This window comes from Felis catus, chromosome C1, assembly GCF_018350175.1.
Source record: "Felis catus isolate Fca126 chromosome C1, F.catus_Fca126_mat1.0, whole genome shotgun sequence".
Classification (NCBI taxonomy): Eukaryota; Metazoa; Chordata; class Mammalia; order Carnivora; family Felidae; genus Felis; species Felis catus.
Window position 1 is genome coordinate 214,015,001 of NC_058375.1, and position 12,560 is coordinate 214,027,560.

Sequence of the window (12,560 nt, forward strand, 5' to 3'; positions counted from 1 at the left end):
CTCATCATAACAAGCTCCCTCCTTAATACCCATCACCCATCTAGCTCATCCCCACCCCCCTCCATCAACCCTCAGTTTGTTCTCTATCATTAAGAGTCTCTTACGGTTCATTTGCCTCTCTCCTCCCCACCCCCCCATATACACACGCCGTTTCCCATATGTTCTTCTGTTTTGTTTCTTAAATTCCACATAGGAGTGAAATCATACGGTATTTGTCTTTCTCTGACTACTTATGTCACTTAGCATTAATACATTCTAGCTCCGTCAACCTTGCTGCAAATGGCAAGGTTTCACTCTTTTCTATAACTAATGTTTGTGTGTGTGTGTGTACACACACACACACACACACACACACACACCACATCTTCTTTATCCATCAGACACATGAAAAGATGTTCAACATCATTAGCAGTTTTTTAAATCAGAGATTTCTTTCTTATAAGGAGGCACTGACATTTTTTTCTCAAAATAAGTTTTAAAATAGATTTAAATGGAAATGAACAATTTTCAAAGGGTAAGTTTCCTCACAATTTTGTATCTGTAAACTATAAAAAGTTGGTATGTACTGGAGGCATATTTCGTTTCCTTTACTTCACTGTCCCAGCCGAAATAGCATATATTCAGCTGAAATATAATAAAAATAATGCTAAATTTTGACTCTTAAATATCTAGATTCGGATCCAGTCTTGGCTGCCACTTAGGAGTTTGTGTGACTTTTCGCGAGCTGCCAGCCTGTTTTCTCAACCGGAAAATGGGCTGAACGCTACACTCCCGCCAGATACTGCTTAAGAGATTCTAAAAGGTAGCAGGTGCGAGCGCTCTGCCCCCAGACGGGGCCTGGTGCTGTCACGTGCTGGGCTCTTCCCTGGCTTACCTGGTGCCCAAAAGTAGGTCTTGAGGTGTACGTTCCTTGCACCTTTCTAAACCAGGTTGTCTGCAGCCGTGTGCCTTCCGTGGGGGTTGGCACGCTTTTCGATCTGACATTTAAACAGTAGCGTCCTAGAGTGCGTGCAGGGAACTTGCCGCCTGCAGAAGGGGAGCGACCCAAATCCTGTGATGAAGCAAAGGAAAGAAGGACACGAGCTTCCTTCTGAAAGGGCTTTGTTTATGAAACTCCTCGTGGCATTTTTACTTTTTCCATGAAAAACTCTTTGTCCTTTTGTCTTCTGCCACTGGCCCCGGTTATGGACGGGGCGTTGATGTGAACACAGTTTCCAGATTGGAAATTAATGAGGTGTTTCATCCAGAGCAACCTTCCTCCCGCACTCTCAGGCATGCTGCCCTGGGAACCCCACCCCCACCCCCTTGTGGGTCTTTGCCCTCCTGCCGCCCTTGTCTACACGGCAGCGATGGGCACCCTTGCTTCTCTGCTACCTCCCCAGTGCTTTCCTGGCTTAAGAATTTTTTAAATCTGTGTATCAGGTATGATTCCCACAGTCTCTGGATCGTGTCCGAGCAGGATGGGTTCTGCTTGCCTGAGGCGACTGTCACTGGGCCAGAAAGTTCTTGATGGCTCTTCAGACCTTGCACTTCAGCCCTTCGTATATTCAGAGAGGAGGCTGGTGCACGTTTCCTGGGATGCGGGGATGAAGGGGTGGGGGTGCTCAAGTAAGGTGAGAGCACTCCAGGAAAGTTCTCGTCAGCGCCGTAGGCTTGGCCTTGGTGGGGCTCGCGTGTGCTGGTAGGAAGGCTGCCTATCACCGGCGGATAAGGATCGATCTGAGGAGCAGAGGTGCCCATCAGGGGAAAGGTGGCGCACGCTGAGATAATGCGGCTGGTGGGTGTGGTTCTCGAGCTCTGGTGAGGAGCGGTAGACTTGTGATTTTGCCAAGTCACAGATAATAAATTTTAAGAACTCTTGCGGATGAAAAGCGGCCTCTAGTCAGCGCTCAGCACTTTCATCAGAGGGTTCTGAGGGAGAAGCAAAGCTCTGTTTAGAGCGAGGACATAATGGGCTTGGGGTTGGCAGGGTGTCTCAGAACCTTGTGGAACTTCCTGCAAAGTTTTGTACGTAAATATTTCAAAGGAGAGGACCCGGAGCTTTCATTAGATTTTTAAAGCAGTTCTTGGGGCGCCTGGGTGGCTCAGTCGGTTGAGCGTCCGACTTCAGCTCAGGTCACGATCTCACAGCTCATGAGTTCAAGCCCCACGTCGGGTTCTATGCTGACAGCTTGGAGCCTGGCGCCTGCTTCCGATTCTGTCTCCCTCTCTCTCTGCCCCTAACCCACTGGCATTCTGTCTCTGTCTCTCTCAAAAATAAAAAGAATTAAAAAAAAAAAAAATTAAAGCCGTTCTTGACCCACCAGTTTACATGAAAATAGACACCCAGTCAGGGTGATTTGAGTCCCCGTGACCTGTGTGTGGTAGTCACCCATATGAGCACACTGTGGTTTCCTGTGTCCTCTAGGAAAAAGGGACCCAGACCCCAGAAGGCCAGATGTCCTATGACTTGAATGCCTGAAGGATTGTAAGGTGTGTGAAAGAGAGGTGTGGAATGGAATGGAAGGGAAAGTTTCCCCAAATGTGCAAAAGACAGACTGTCAAACAAAATGTTGACACATAGAACGAGGAGGATTGACTGGGTTTGGAGTGAAATGGAGAAAAGGAAACAAGCTGAATCTCCAGGGGAAATCTTTGTGACCACAAGAATGAATAGGTCACGGCCCTGTCATTCTAGAGGAGGCTGGAGCAACTCCATCAATGGGGAATTTTCAGGAAATGTGGATGTAATAGAAGGACAAGCATGGGCTGACCTTGAAAGGGGCTCTTCTGGAGACCTGCACACACTCCTTCCCCACCGGGACTGTTGGACGATACCTGGCATTGGCTCTTTCTTTTCTCTCGCATTAGGCACACTCAGGACACCTCCTGAGAGCCAAGTTCAGGGCCTACTTGCTGCAGCAGAAGAGCCATGAGCACAGTATTTGAATCACTTACATTTTTGGTTAGGAGTGGTTCTCAGAATAGTCCAGAAAGTGTAGTTTGAGGATTTTTTTTTTTTTTTTCAGAAAATTGAAGTCTGATATTACAGGTCCAAGATTCTGTAATAAGGCTCTTTGCACTGAGTCAAGGGGAAATGAGAATGGTTGCTGTCATTCTCTTCCTGTGCTTCTTGGCTGCCATCTTAAGAGTGTTGGTTCTTCCTTCGGGGGAGGGTTAGGGTATCCGGGGGGTCTCTCTAGCCTTCCGGGGTAGTACCTGTGTTCCACAGAGGCTTTGTGGCGTGTACAGCCCCCCTGGGCTAGGCTCTCTCCTTTCCCCCTGGGAACACGTATGGAGCCTTCAAATGGCCTTTTTTCAGGAAGCGCATCTCTGAGGCTGTGAACAGAGTGCTTTGGCCGATGAAAAGGAAGGCAGGGGGGATGTTTGCAAGCCCAGGCTGAGAGCTTCCGCTACTGATTGGAGCTCCCATTTCCCAGTACATCTGGCCTTTCCTTGCTCGTGAACCCATTCCCCACAGTATCCATCTCAGAGCTTTTCTGCTTCCTTCATGCCCCTGAGCAGCTCCCCCCAACCCTCCCTCATCCTTGGCTAGCTGGTGTGAATGCTGTCACTTCCCCACTTCTTCGCCCCAGATTTGCCTCCCTCACCTCCCCTTTCCTTCCTGCCTCCTCTCCAGGCCACTCTTCCTCTCTCATCGATGGGTTGCCTCCACTCGGCCCGGGATCCGTGCCTTTTGTACCGGCTTCTTCCCCTCGCCCCATAAACACAGCCTAGTCCTCCGTCCTGCCAGCCTCCTGGAAGCCGTCATCCACTTGCATTGCCTCCACCACAGCTGTGCTCCTGTCCTTAACCCAAAGCTTCCCGAAGCTTCTTCACCTCATGACACACAGAGGAGATGTTGCTGTTTGAAGGGCACAAGGGCCGTGGGCACCAGGCTTTTGGAAAGCGGGCTCTGGCTGCCCTGAGGGTGGTTCCTCCCCGACAGCTTTGCGGTTCCACTCTGCCCCCCACCCCACCCCACACCTTTCCCCCCAAAAAGCCTTCTAAAGATCACCGGTAAGCAAATACTAAACACAAAGACATTTTCTTTGTTTTCATCTTCCTTAACATCCAAGTGGCATTTGACACTCACTGGTGGTTAAGAGCTCAGACTCTGGCGGTGCTGCTGTGGTTCAGTTCCTGGCTGGGCCTTTTCCAGCTTATGACCTCGAAAGGTTACTTAATGTGTCTGTGCCTCGGTGTCATTCTGCAAATGAGGATAATAAAACCTACATCATGGGGTCGCCATGTGAATTAAATGGCTTCTCTGGGGGAAGCGTCTTGTCTCGCTGTAAGTGCCATATAAGTGTTGGGGCTTTTGACTACCTCTTTGCTAAAGCCCCTTTCTTCTAACATCGGACCCTCCTGATTTTTTTCGTATGTCTTTGAGCTCTCTTGCTTTTTGTTTTCATTCTCCACATTGTCTTTTTCCCCCCAAAAATGGAGAAGGTAGTAGAGAATGCAGCCTTGACTCTCATTTGCCCTTTCTTTCTTTCTTGAACCTTCCCACCAACGCCGCCAGCTCCCCACCTGTAGACCCGTCATCTCCCCAGGCCCCAAACCCACACCCCGACTGCCTGCTACATTGCCCACCGTCTGGATCTCCTCCCTGCACCTCAGACTCCCAAAAATAGTTGAACGTTTCTTTTATTTTTATTTTAAAAGCAATAAATTGCTCATCGTAGAGAACACAAGCAAATTTAAAGGATACGATACAAGCCAACAGTAATCCCACTGCAACAAGCACCAGCACTAAACTTGGGCGTGTCTTTGAGCTCAGTGGGTCTCAGCCCGGGCCGAGTCTCCCCAGGGCATCGATGTTTGGCAACGTCTGGAGATATTTGTGGTTGTCAGCTTTGGGTTGCAGGAGGGGCTACTGGCATCTATCAGATAGAGTCCGAGGATATCTCCAGACATTCTACGGTGTACAGGATAGGCCCCACAACAAAGAATTGGTCCACTCAGTAGTGCTGAGGTTGAGAAACCCCATTCTGGACTTTGTCTTGACATAAATGCTCCAAATAGAATAAGTTGGAATTACTTTTCTCTTTCTACCTCCACCCTGCTTGTCCGCCTCTGTTCTCATCTGTCACATATTTGGCATCTACCCCCAGGCCTTCTCCCCCATCCAGTTTTGGTATTGATGACCACTCACCCCAACTAAGGAAGGGGCACTCCAGCAGGCCCTCCACCTTGAGTCCCCTCCTGCTTGGCCCGGTCTGGCCACCCATGTGCTCGCAGACCTTCTGTTGGCCTCCGCTGCCTGTCCACTGTCCACGCCTCAGAGTCTGAGCTCCCCGCGGGCAGGAGCTTCCACACTGATCGACCTTCATGCTTAGCTGGAACCTGATGCCATCCTGAGCACCGAGTCAGTGCTTGGCAAAGCTCTGTAGAATGTGTTTGGTGAATGGTTGCACGAAAGAAGAACCTGAAATAAATCCTCCTCATGATTCCCTCACGATCTGTCTTTGCAGATCCTTGGTGAATGGTTCGGTCGGACCATCATTCGCTCCTGCACCAAACTGAGCTACGAGCACGCACAGAGCATGATTGAAAGCCTGACTAAGAAAATCCCTGAGAAGGAGCTGCCCCCCATCTCCCCGGAGCACACCAGCGAGGAGGTACACCAGGCCGTCTTGAATCTCCACGGAATTGCAAAGGAGTTACGCAAACAGCGGTTTGTGGACGGCGCGCTGCGTTTGGATCAAGTCAGTCCCTTTTTTTTTTTTTTTTTTTTTTTTTTTTTTTTTCGGTGCAACCAACAGATTTGACTTCTGCTTGAGCCCAGTGTGTGTAAGATTCAGCATGGCAGTCTTGGGACCTTCCCTCCTTTTTCCCCAGTCACAGCCCTAAAACGTTGTTCGCTGAGGCAGGCAGGAACTAACTCTCACCCGCTCTCCAAACTCCACAGACACACGAGGCCCACTGGCATGAGCCAAGGCAAAAGGGTCGTGTCTGTGACCAGAACTCCCAGCTGGTCCTTCCTGGTAGGCCTGTAGCCCGTATTTGAGCCTTACATCAATTCCTACCTCAAATCCCACTGAATGGAGGTGAGAACAGGAAACATGGAAGTTTAGAAGGTAGTTGACCAGTATCGGATCATGAAGCTTAGAAAAAAAGGCATTTCTTCTTATCCCTTGTCTTCCAAAAAGAGTTATATGTTTATAATTCTGGATTCGTATTTGAAGAAGCAGAGAGCTGAGGAGACTGTGGAAGGTTGGCCGCTGGAGAAAGTGACGGCCCAGAATGGTAGGATTGCTCTTTGAGTACCACAGCCGTGCCGGTGGCCCTCTGGGACTTCGGCAGCTGTCACTCAAACCTGGTCACATTTCCAAGTCCTTTTCCACGGCAGCAACTCTTAAAACTTGGGAATTCTTTCCTCAATAGTTGTCGGTACGTTATAGAGTCGAGTCCGTGTTCCGTGTATCGTGCGATTTTGTTTCTTCTATTTCTTACCCAAACCCCCAAGAACTGCCCGCCTTGCCTGGTCACTGTGCTTGGGAAGTTTCTGGGTGTATGCAAAAAGAGTTGAGCCTCTTTTTCATCAGGATTGGCTGATGGAGAGGACTGGCAAGAGCGCAGCCTCACAGAGACGTCTTTCCCTGAGTGTCCCAGCTTGGAGAGATCTCAAAAGCCTTTCTAATTGAAGGCTCCATTTCATCCTACCCTTTGTGATAAGCATCACTAATGCTTCTCAGCGGGCATTACGAAGAGTTGCTGCCCTGGGCCTAGGATTAAGTTAGCAGCGTTTGGGGCAAGCGGATAGTCTGTTGTGCCCGAGCTTGAGGGACCTTCCGGAGCTCTCATGCTCCCCCTCCCCAACCTGGGCTCGGGCAGCCTGAGCAGACCTGTCTGTTGACAAATGCTGATGGGCAGACCGTAGTCGGAGTGGCCGCCAAAACAGACCGCAAAGCCAGTAGAAGAGGGACCAGAGGCACAGGAGATGACGGAATATCTCCTTCCTTTCGTTCAGTGAAATTCTTTGTGGGGGTGTGAACACACCCCAGTTCTCACTCACCAGTGGCTGCCTGGTTGTCAAATCCAAGGATGCTTTTCAGTTCTTGCTTCCTAGACTTCTGTTCTGCATGTGGCCCTTTGAAGCTCACCTCCTGGTTCTCTGCTCCCCTTTGTACATCTCCGTTAGTGTCCTGCTGGTCGCTTTGCGGAAGCCTCTTCCTCTCCTGTCCCCTACAGGGTTCACATTCCCTAGGATGTACCTCACCCTCTATGTTTTCTCTGTCCACACTCCCTTCCTGAATGAATGCTCTACTCTTAGGATTCTAACTACTGACTGGTTGCTGATGATGCCAAAATCCGTCTCTCTGGCCCTGCCCTCCTTCCCAAGCTCTAGACAGGCTTCTCCACCTGCCTCTCCACCTGCCTTCTTGAACTTTTCACCTGGATGTCCCGTGGTCACATCTGCCAGTGTGCCTCATTTCTTCTGCAGGACCCAGTGATCAGTACCCACGGCATGCTGCGCGGGCTGGCTAACGCTCCCTCCTTCCTCGGTGCACCCCCCCACCGTGTGTTTCAGGAGCCCTCGTGTGTTTCAGGAGCATTCCTAATTACTCCCAAACCTGATTGTGCCGGGTTTGTGTGTGTTGCTGTAATTATGCAGTCTAACTGACCAAATAAGAGCATAAAAAAAAGCTTTTGTTTCTGAGAACTAAAATTGTTTGAAAAGATTCCATGAGGATAAATCTTTAAAAACTCTGCTGTTTGGGTATGACAACTATAAAAGAGTAGGGGGTTGGGGCCCCTGGGTGACTCAGTCGGTTAAGTGTCCGACTTCAGCTCTGGTCGTGATCTCGCGGTTCGAGAGTTCAAGCCCCATGTCAAGCTCTGTGCTGACAGCTCAGAGCCTGGAGCCTGCTTCCGATTCTGTGTCTCCCTCTCTCGCTGTCCCTCCCCTGCTCACGCTCGCTCTCTCTCTCTCTCAAAAATAAAAACGTTAAAAAAATTTTTATAAAAGAGTAGGGGGAAAAAATCATAAAATTCAGGAAGAATTCTGTACTCAGATGGCTTTACAGAAGTCTAAGTTCTCCCTCTCTTTTAAAGAAACAAAAACTATAAATTATAGACGATGAATTATGAGTGTAATTTATTCAGAAAAAATACATAGATATCTAATCGGCATCCTCTTTTAAAGGGCTCTGTAGGGGCGCCTGGGTGGCTCAGTCGGTTGAGCGTCCGACTTCAGCTCAGGTCACGATCTCGCGGTCCGTGAGTTCGAGCCCCGCGTCGGGCTCTGGGCTGATGGCTCGGAGCCTGGAGCCTGCTTCTGATTCTGTGTCTCCCTCTCTCTCTGCCCCTCCCCCATTCATTCTCTGTCTCTCTCTCTCTGTCTCAAAAATAAATAAACGTTAAAAAAATTTTTTTTTAAATTAAAAAATAAAGGGCTCTGTATTTTTAAAAAACGAATGAATGCATATCTATATAAATTAAGTTAAAACAAGGGGGCGCCTGGCCGGCTCAGTTGCTAGAGCGTGCAACTCTTGATCACAGAGTCCTGAGTTCAAGCCCCCTGTTGGGCATGGAGCCTATTTAAAAATACCTTTTTTAGTTAAAAACCAAAATAAATTCAGTTGGAATAAATGTTTGGTTATAGATAGATAGATAGATAGATAGATAGATAGATAGATAGATAGATATCTTCTGTATGATTCCGTCTTTAGCCAGCTCCTAGAATAACTTCCCAACTACTGCCTCAAGCACATCAAATGAGAGGGTTTCTGTTACAACATTTTAGAGATCTTACCCTATCAGATTGTTACAAAGTTTGATTGGATTAAGTATATGAAATACTCTATAACTATGAAAATATAAAGGATCAGTTAGGCGATCTCAGCTCACATTGGGATCCTAGGGGTGTGGTAGTCAAGGTAGAAGAATGATCACAGATTACTGATTGACACTGACTGATCTGTTGGCATATCTGAGAATCAGAATTTTATTGCTGAAAATAACCTTAGACATCTGCATCTCATGGGCCCTCACAATTTGTAAATTAGAAAGCTGATGCCCCCTCAAAGGTTATATGCAAGTTGCTTATATGCAAGCTGACTCTTTGTTCCGTTTTCCTCCGCTTAAACCGTGCTGACTTAAGAGAGAAAAGCTTTCCTTCAAAGTAAGAAAAGAAAAGAAAAACCCTCAAAAGTCCTAATTAGGTTCCAGTTAATTAAGGTTTGAAACTAATGGACGTACATCCTTGGAGTTGATTCCTTGGCTCCCCAGAAAACAAGTTGTGTGGACCACAGCTTTAGAAGGAGGAGCACATCAATCTCCCTCGGCGAGGGACACTGGCGAGATCCTTTATAAATCAGCTAAATGGCCCCATTCAGAAGTCACCGCATTTGTTCCCCGGTGCCTGCTGCCTGCATTTGCCCTCGCGAAAACCCATTTTTCCTCAGTGCTTTTGGCGTGGCCTGCTGCTTGGAGTTTCTCTCTGGTGCTTTGCTTGCCTCGTTTTACCATGTCCACATGTTCGGTGGCAGTCCTAAAAAAATACGCCCTTTTGCACCAGCCTCAATGAGAGAGGCTCTGCGAGCGGGTCTGCCGTCGTGTCACACAGTATGCCCTTGAATGCAGAATAAATCCGCTAAAGCAGAAGTTACACCTTTGTAAGAACTCAGTTCATCGTGATGACCTTCCGAATAAGTGAGGTGGAGGGTACTCGGGTAGCGCCTGTTTGTCCGCCAGGGACAGACTGGTTCGGAGGCTGTGAGAGCCACAGCAGCGCAGGACTGCTTGAGCACTGGGTGCCCGCGGTCAGCCGCTCGGGCCCGAGCTGCCTCACCCACACCTGAGACAGTCTGGGCTGACGCCAGCTCCCGGAGGACCACCCGCTGAAGTCTTGTCTGCTTCCCCGAGTATGCTGTCAAATGTTAGCAAGCTCTGTGCGTGCTGTGCTGTGCTGTGCAACAGATTGGGAAGCGCTGCCTTAGAGGTCGGATTACTTGCCTCAAATGTCTCTTTTACCTAGAGCTCGAACCTGGTTCTAAAGAGGCTCTAGCTCAGTGAAGTGACATTCCTGTGTTTTCACTGCCCCAAAAGCAAATGCAGGTGCCAGATGCATTTTTTTTTTTTTTTTTTTTTTTTTTTTTTTTTTTTTTTGCTTTTTGGTTGGAGGAGTTGAAGAGTATCCCTTCCAGGTGGTTTCTTCCCATCTTCATGCTTTCTGCGGTCATGATCATTCTAGACTTCAACACGGATTCTCGTTTTATTTATGATCACATACATCACTCCTCTGTTTCTTAAAAGGGGGCCCCAGTGTTTTTGTGTTTTTCAGAAAAGTAACCATTATGGTTGGTCATCATATGCAAACCTTGAATTTTGAGGAAGGGGAACCGTGAGAAGCTCTCCCTCCTTGCTCTGGTGTTTGCTCTGTGACTCGGGCCTGTCCGACAGGCCTCGAGAGTGTGCAGAGCTCTGGTACTTCTGTTTGTGTCGACACGAAGCGTGCTCCCAGCCAGCCTCCTCGCTGAGAGGCAGATGACTCTGCCCATGATGTGACAAGGCTTCGGGCTCCTTTTCGAGTCTGTGCCTTAGCGTTGGCCTTAAAGAAAGGATAGCAAGGGAGGGTAGCGGAGTGGTAAATAGAACCGTCAAAAACGTCTCGGGGAGTATTGATCATTTTCAGGAAACTACACCAACACTTTTCTGGGGCTTTCCCTCCAGCCCGACATTCCTCAGGCAGGACGTAGCACTTCAGAGAGAGCCTACTCTGTGCCGGCTTCTTTGAGAAACCAGCGGGATGGCCTGCAAGAAACTGGGCCACTTTTGGGGACCCCCAGCAGGTGGACAGGGATGTGAATGGCTCCTACTGAGCCATTGACTTTCTGAATTTAGAGAAAGTTGTGGTGAAGAAAAGCTTATATTTCCATCTTAGGCGATTCCTCCAGCCCAAAGGAGCCTTTACTGAGTTCTCAGCTACATCTTCTATGACTCCCTCCTGGCATGATTTTGAAGCCCAAACATCAGGCAGTGTCTTTGAGTGGACTTGATTATAAAGATAAACTTGTTGGTAAAATAATTTTTGAATACCGTGGGCCCCAAGCTGCTGTGGCATGCTATTCTGGATGTCCTTGGCCTAGCCCAGCCATTGAGTTGGGGGTCGGCAGACTTTCTGTAAAGGGCCAAATAGTCACTATTTTAGGCTTTGTGGACTGTTGCAGTGTGAGAGGAGCCGCAGACAGACACGTGAGTCGGGCCGTGTGCCGATAAAACTTTAAGGACGCTGGAATTTGAATGTCACAGAATTTTCACGTCACAAAGTAGTATCCTTCCTTTGATGATTTTCCAATCATTTAAAAATGTAAAAACCCCATTTAGTTCATGAGCCGTTCGAGAGCAGGTAGAAGGCTAGGTTTGGCCCGTGGTCCGCAGCTTGCTGACCCCTGCTTACGTGAAACTCAGCTCCGCCAACCCGCGCAGCGCATCCTCGCCGCACAGGGAATCTGGGCTGGGTAATGGAGAACGTTGTGCTAAGTTAGCTCTCGAGGTGGTTTCATGCAATTAAGGAAATTATTCCTTTGATTAGTACCATGTGTAGCAGGTCCAATTCGAGGGCAGAAGTGGAGGAATGAATCAGTTTAGCACCAGTTCCCTTACCCTAGTTACAGTCAGGTAGCTTTAATTAGCCAGAAGCAAAAAGAGCAGTGGCTCTCATTTGCCACCTCTGCGTGCTTGCAACCTCTTCCCAGCGGGGGTCTCGTCCCCAGCCCACCTGCAGTGGTGCTGGCCCCTCCCTCTCGTAGGGCGGGACTGCTGGTGGCAAAACAGGGCTCTCCGGAGGGCTCTCCGGAAGCTGTGTGACATGTCCGCCCCACCCCACCCCTGTTGCTGTATGTAGCAATACGTTTTGTTGAATCATACGTTTACAGTTATAGAGAGAATGTCTGTGTTCCTCCTCTCCAATACAGTTGTTTGCAAGAAATGAACATTCCAGCTCTCTACTGTTTAATTTTTGGGCAGTGTGATATTTGGTGTGAGGTGAAAAGGACGGGATATTCATCCTATCTGGCTCTTCCTTGGTCTTATTTACATCATCACTGAAACACAAGGGTAGGCTGTTGATCAGACGGTAGGACATGTTCGTAGAATTGGTCTCTGTTGTCTTAGTCATAGAGTTCTTCCCTCGGCATGTGTTCCAAAAGCATTTATTGGGTACCTTGAATGTGTTAGTTGCTGGAGATGAAGGAATAAGGAACGAAGGAATGAGACTCAAGTCCAGGTTCTTAAGTTTACAGTGAGCTGAAGGAGCCAGCAGACCACCCAGAAAATTAAGAGTATGGTGAGACTATGTTGGAGAGGACCAGCACAGTCTTGGGATCAGGGAAGATTTGCCAGTGGAGACAGTGTGTACTCTAGGATTTTCAAAAGGTCGAGGGGCTAGCCAGGCCCCGAAGGCAAGAGAAGGCGGTCCAAGCAAACTGCTAGTGCAGGCATGCAAGGGGCAAGAGATGGCACATTTGGGCAATGGCACATTGTTCCAGGGTACGTGGTGCCGGTGCAGAGGGGGGAGAATAGCTAGGAAAGGAGGCAGAGGCTAGGCCTTGAAGACTGCAGGAGTGAGCTGG

General features: G+C 48.7%; 1 protein-coding gene across 8 annotated transcripts in view; it reads left to right on the top strand.

Annotated features, from left to right (window-relative positions):
• DIS3L2 (DIS3 like 3'-5' exoribonuclease 2) overlaps positions 1 to 12,560 on the top strand; it is a 351,641-nt gene that overhangs the window by 264,348 nt on the left and 74,733 nt on the right. For 7 of the 8 annotated variants that reach the window (XM_019838866.3, XM_011285625.4, XM_011285626.4 and 4 more), the window contains one exon: positions 5,457 to 5,690. The exons of the other annotated variant lie outside the window; for it this stretch is intronic. In XM_019838866.3, coding sequence (XP_019694425.2) covers positions 5,457 to 5,690 — 234 coding nt within the window. The remainder of the gene's footprint in view (positions 1 to 5,456; positions 5,691 to 12,560) is intronic. 8 annotated transcript variants of the gene reach the window in all.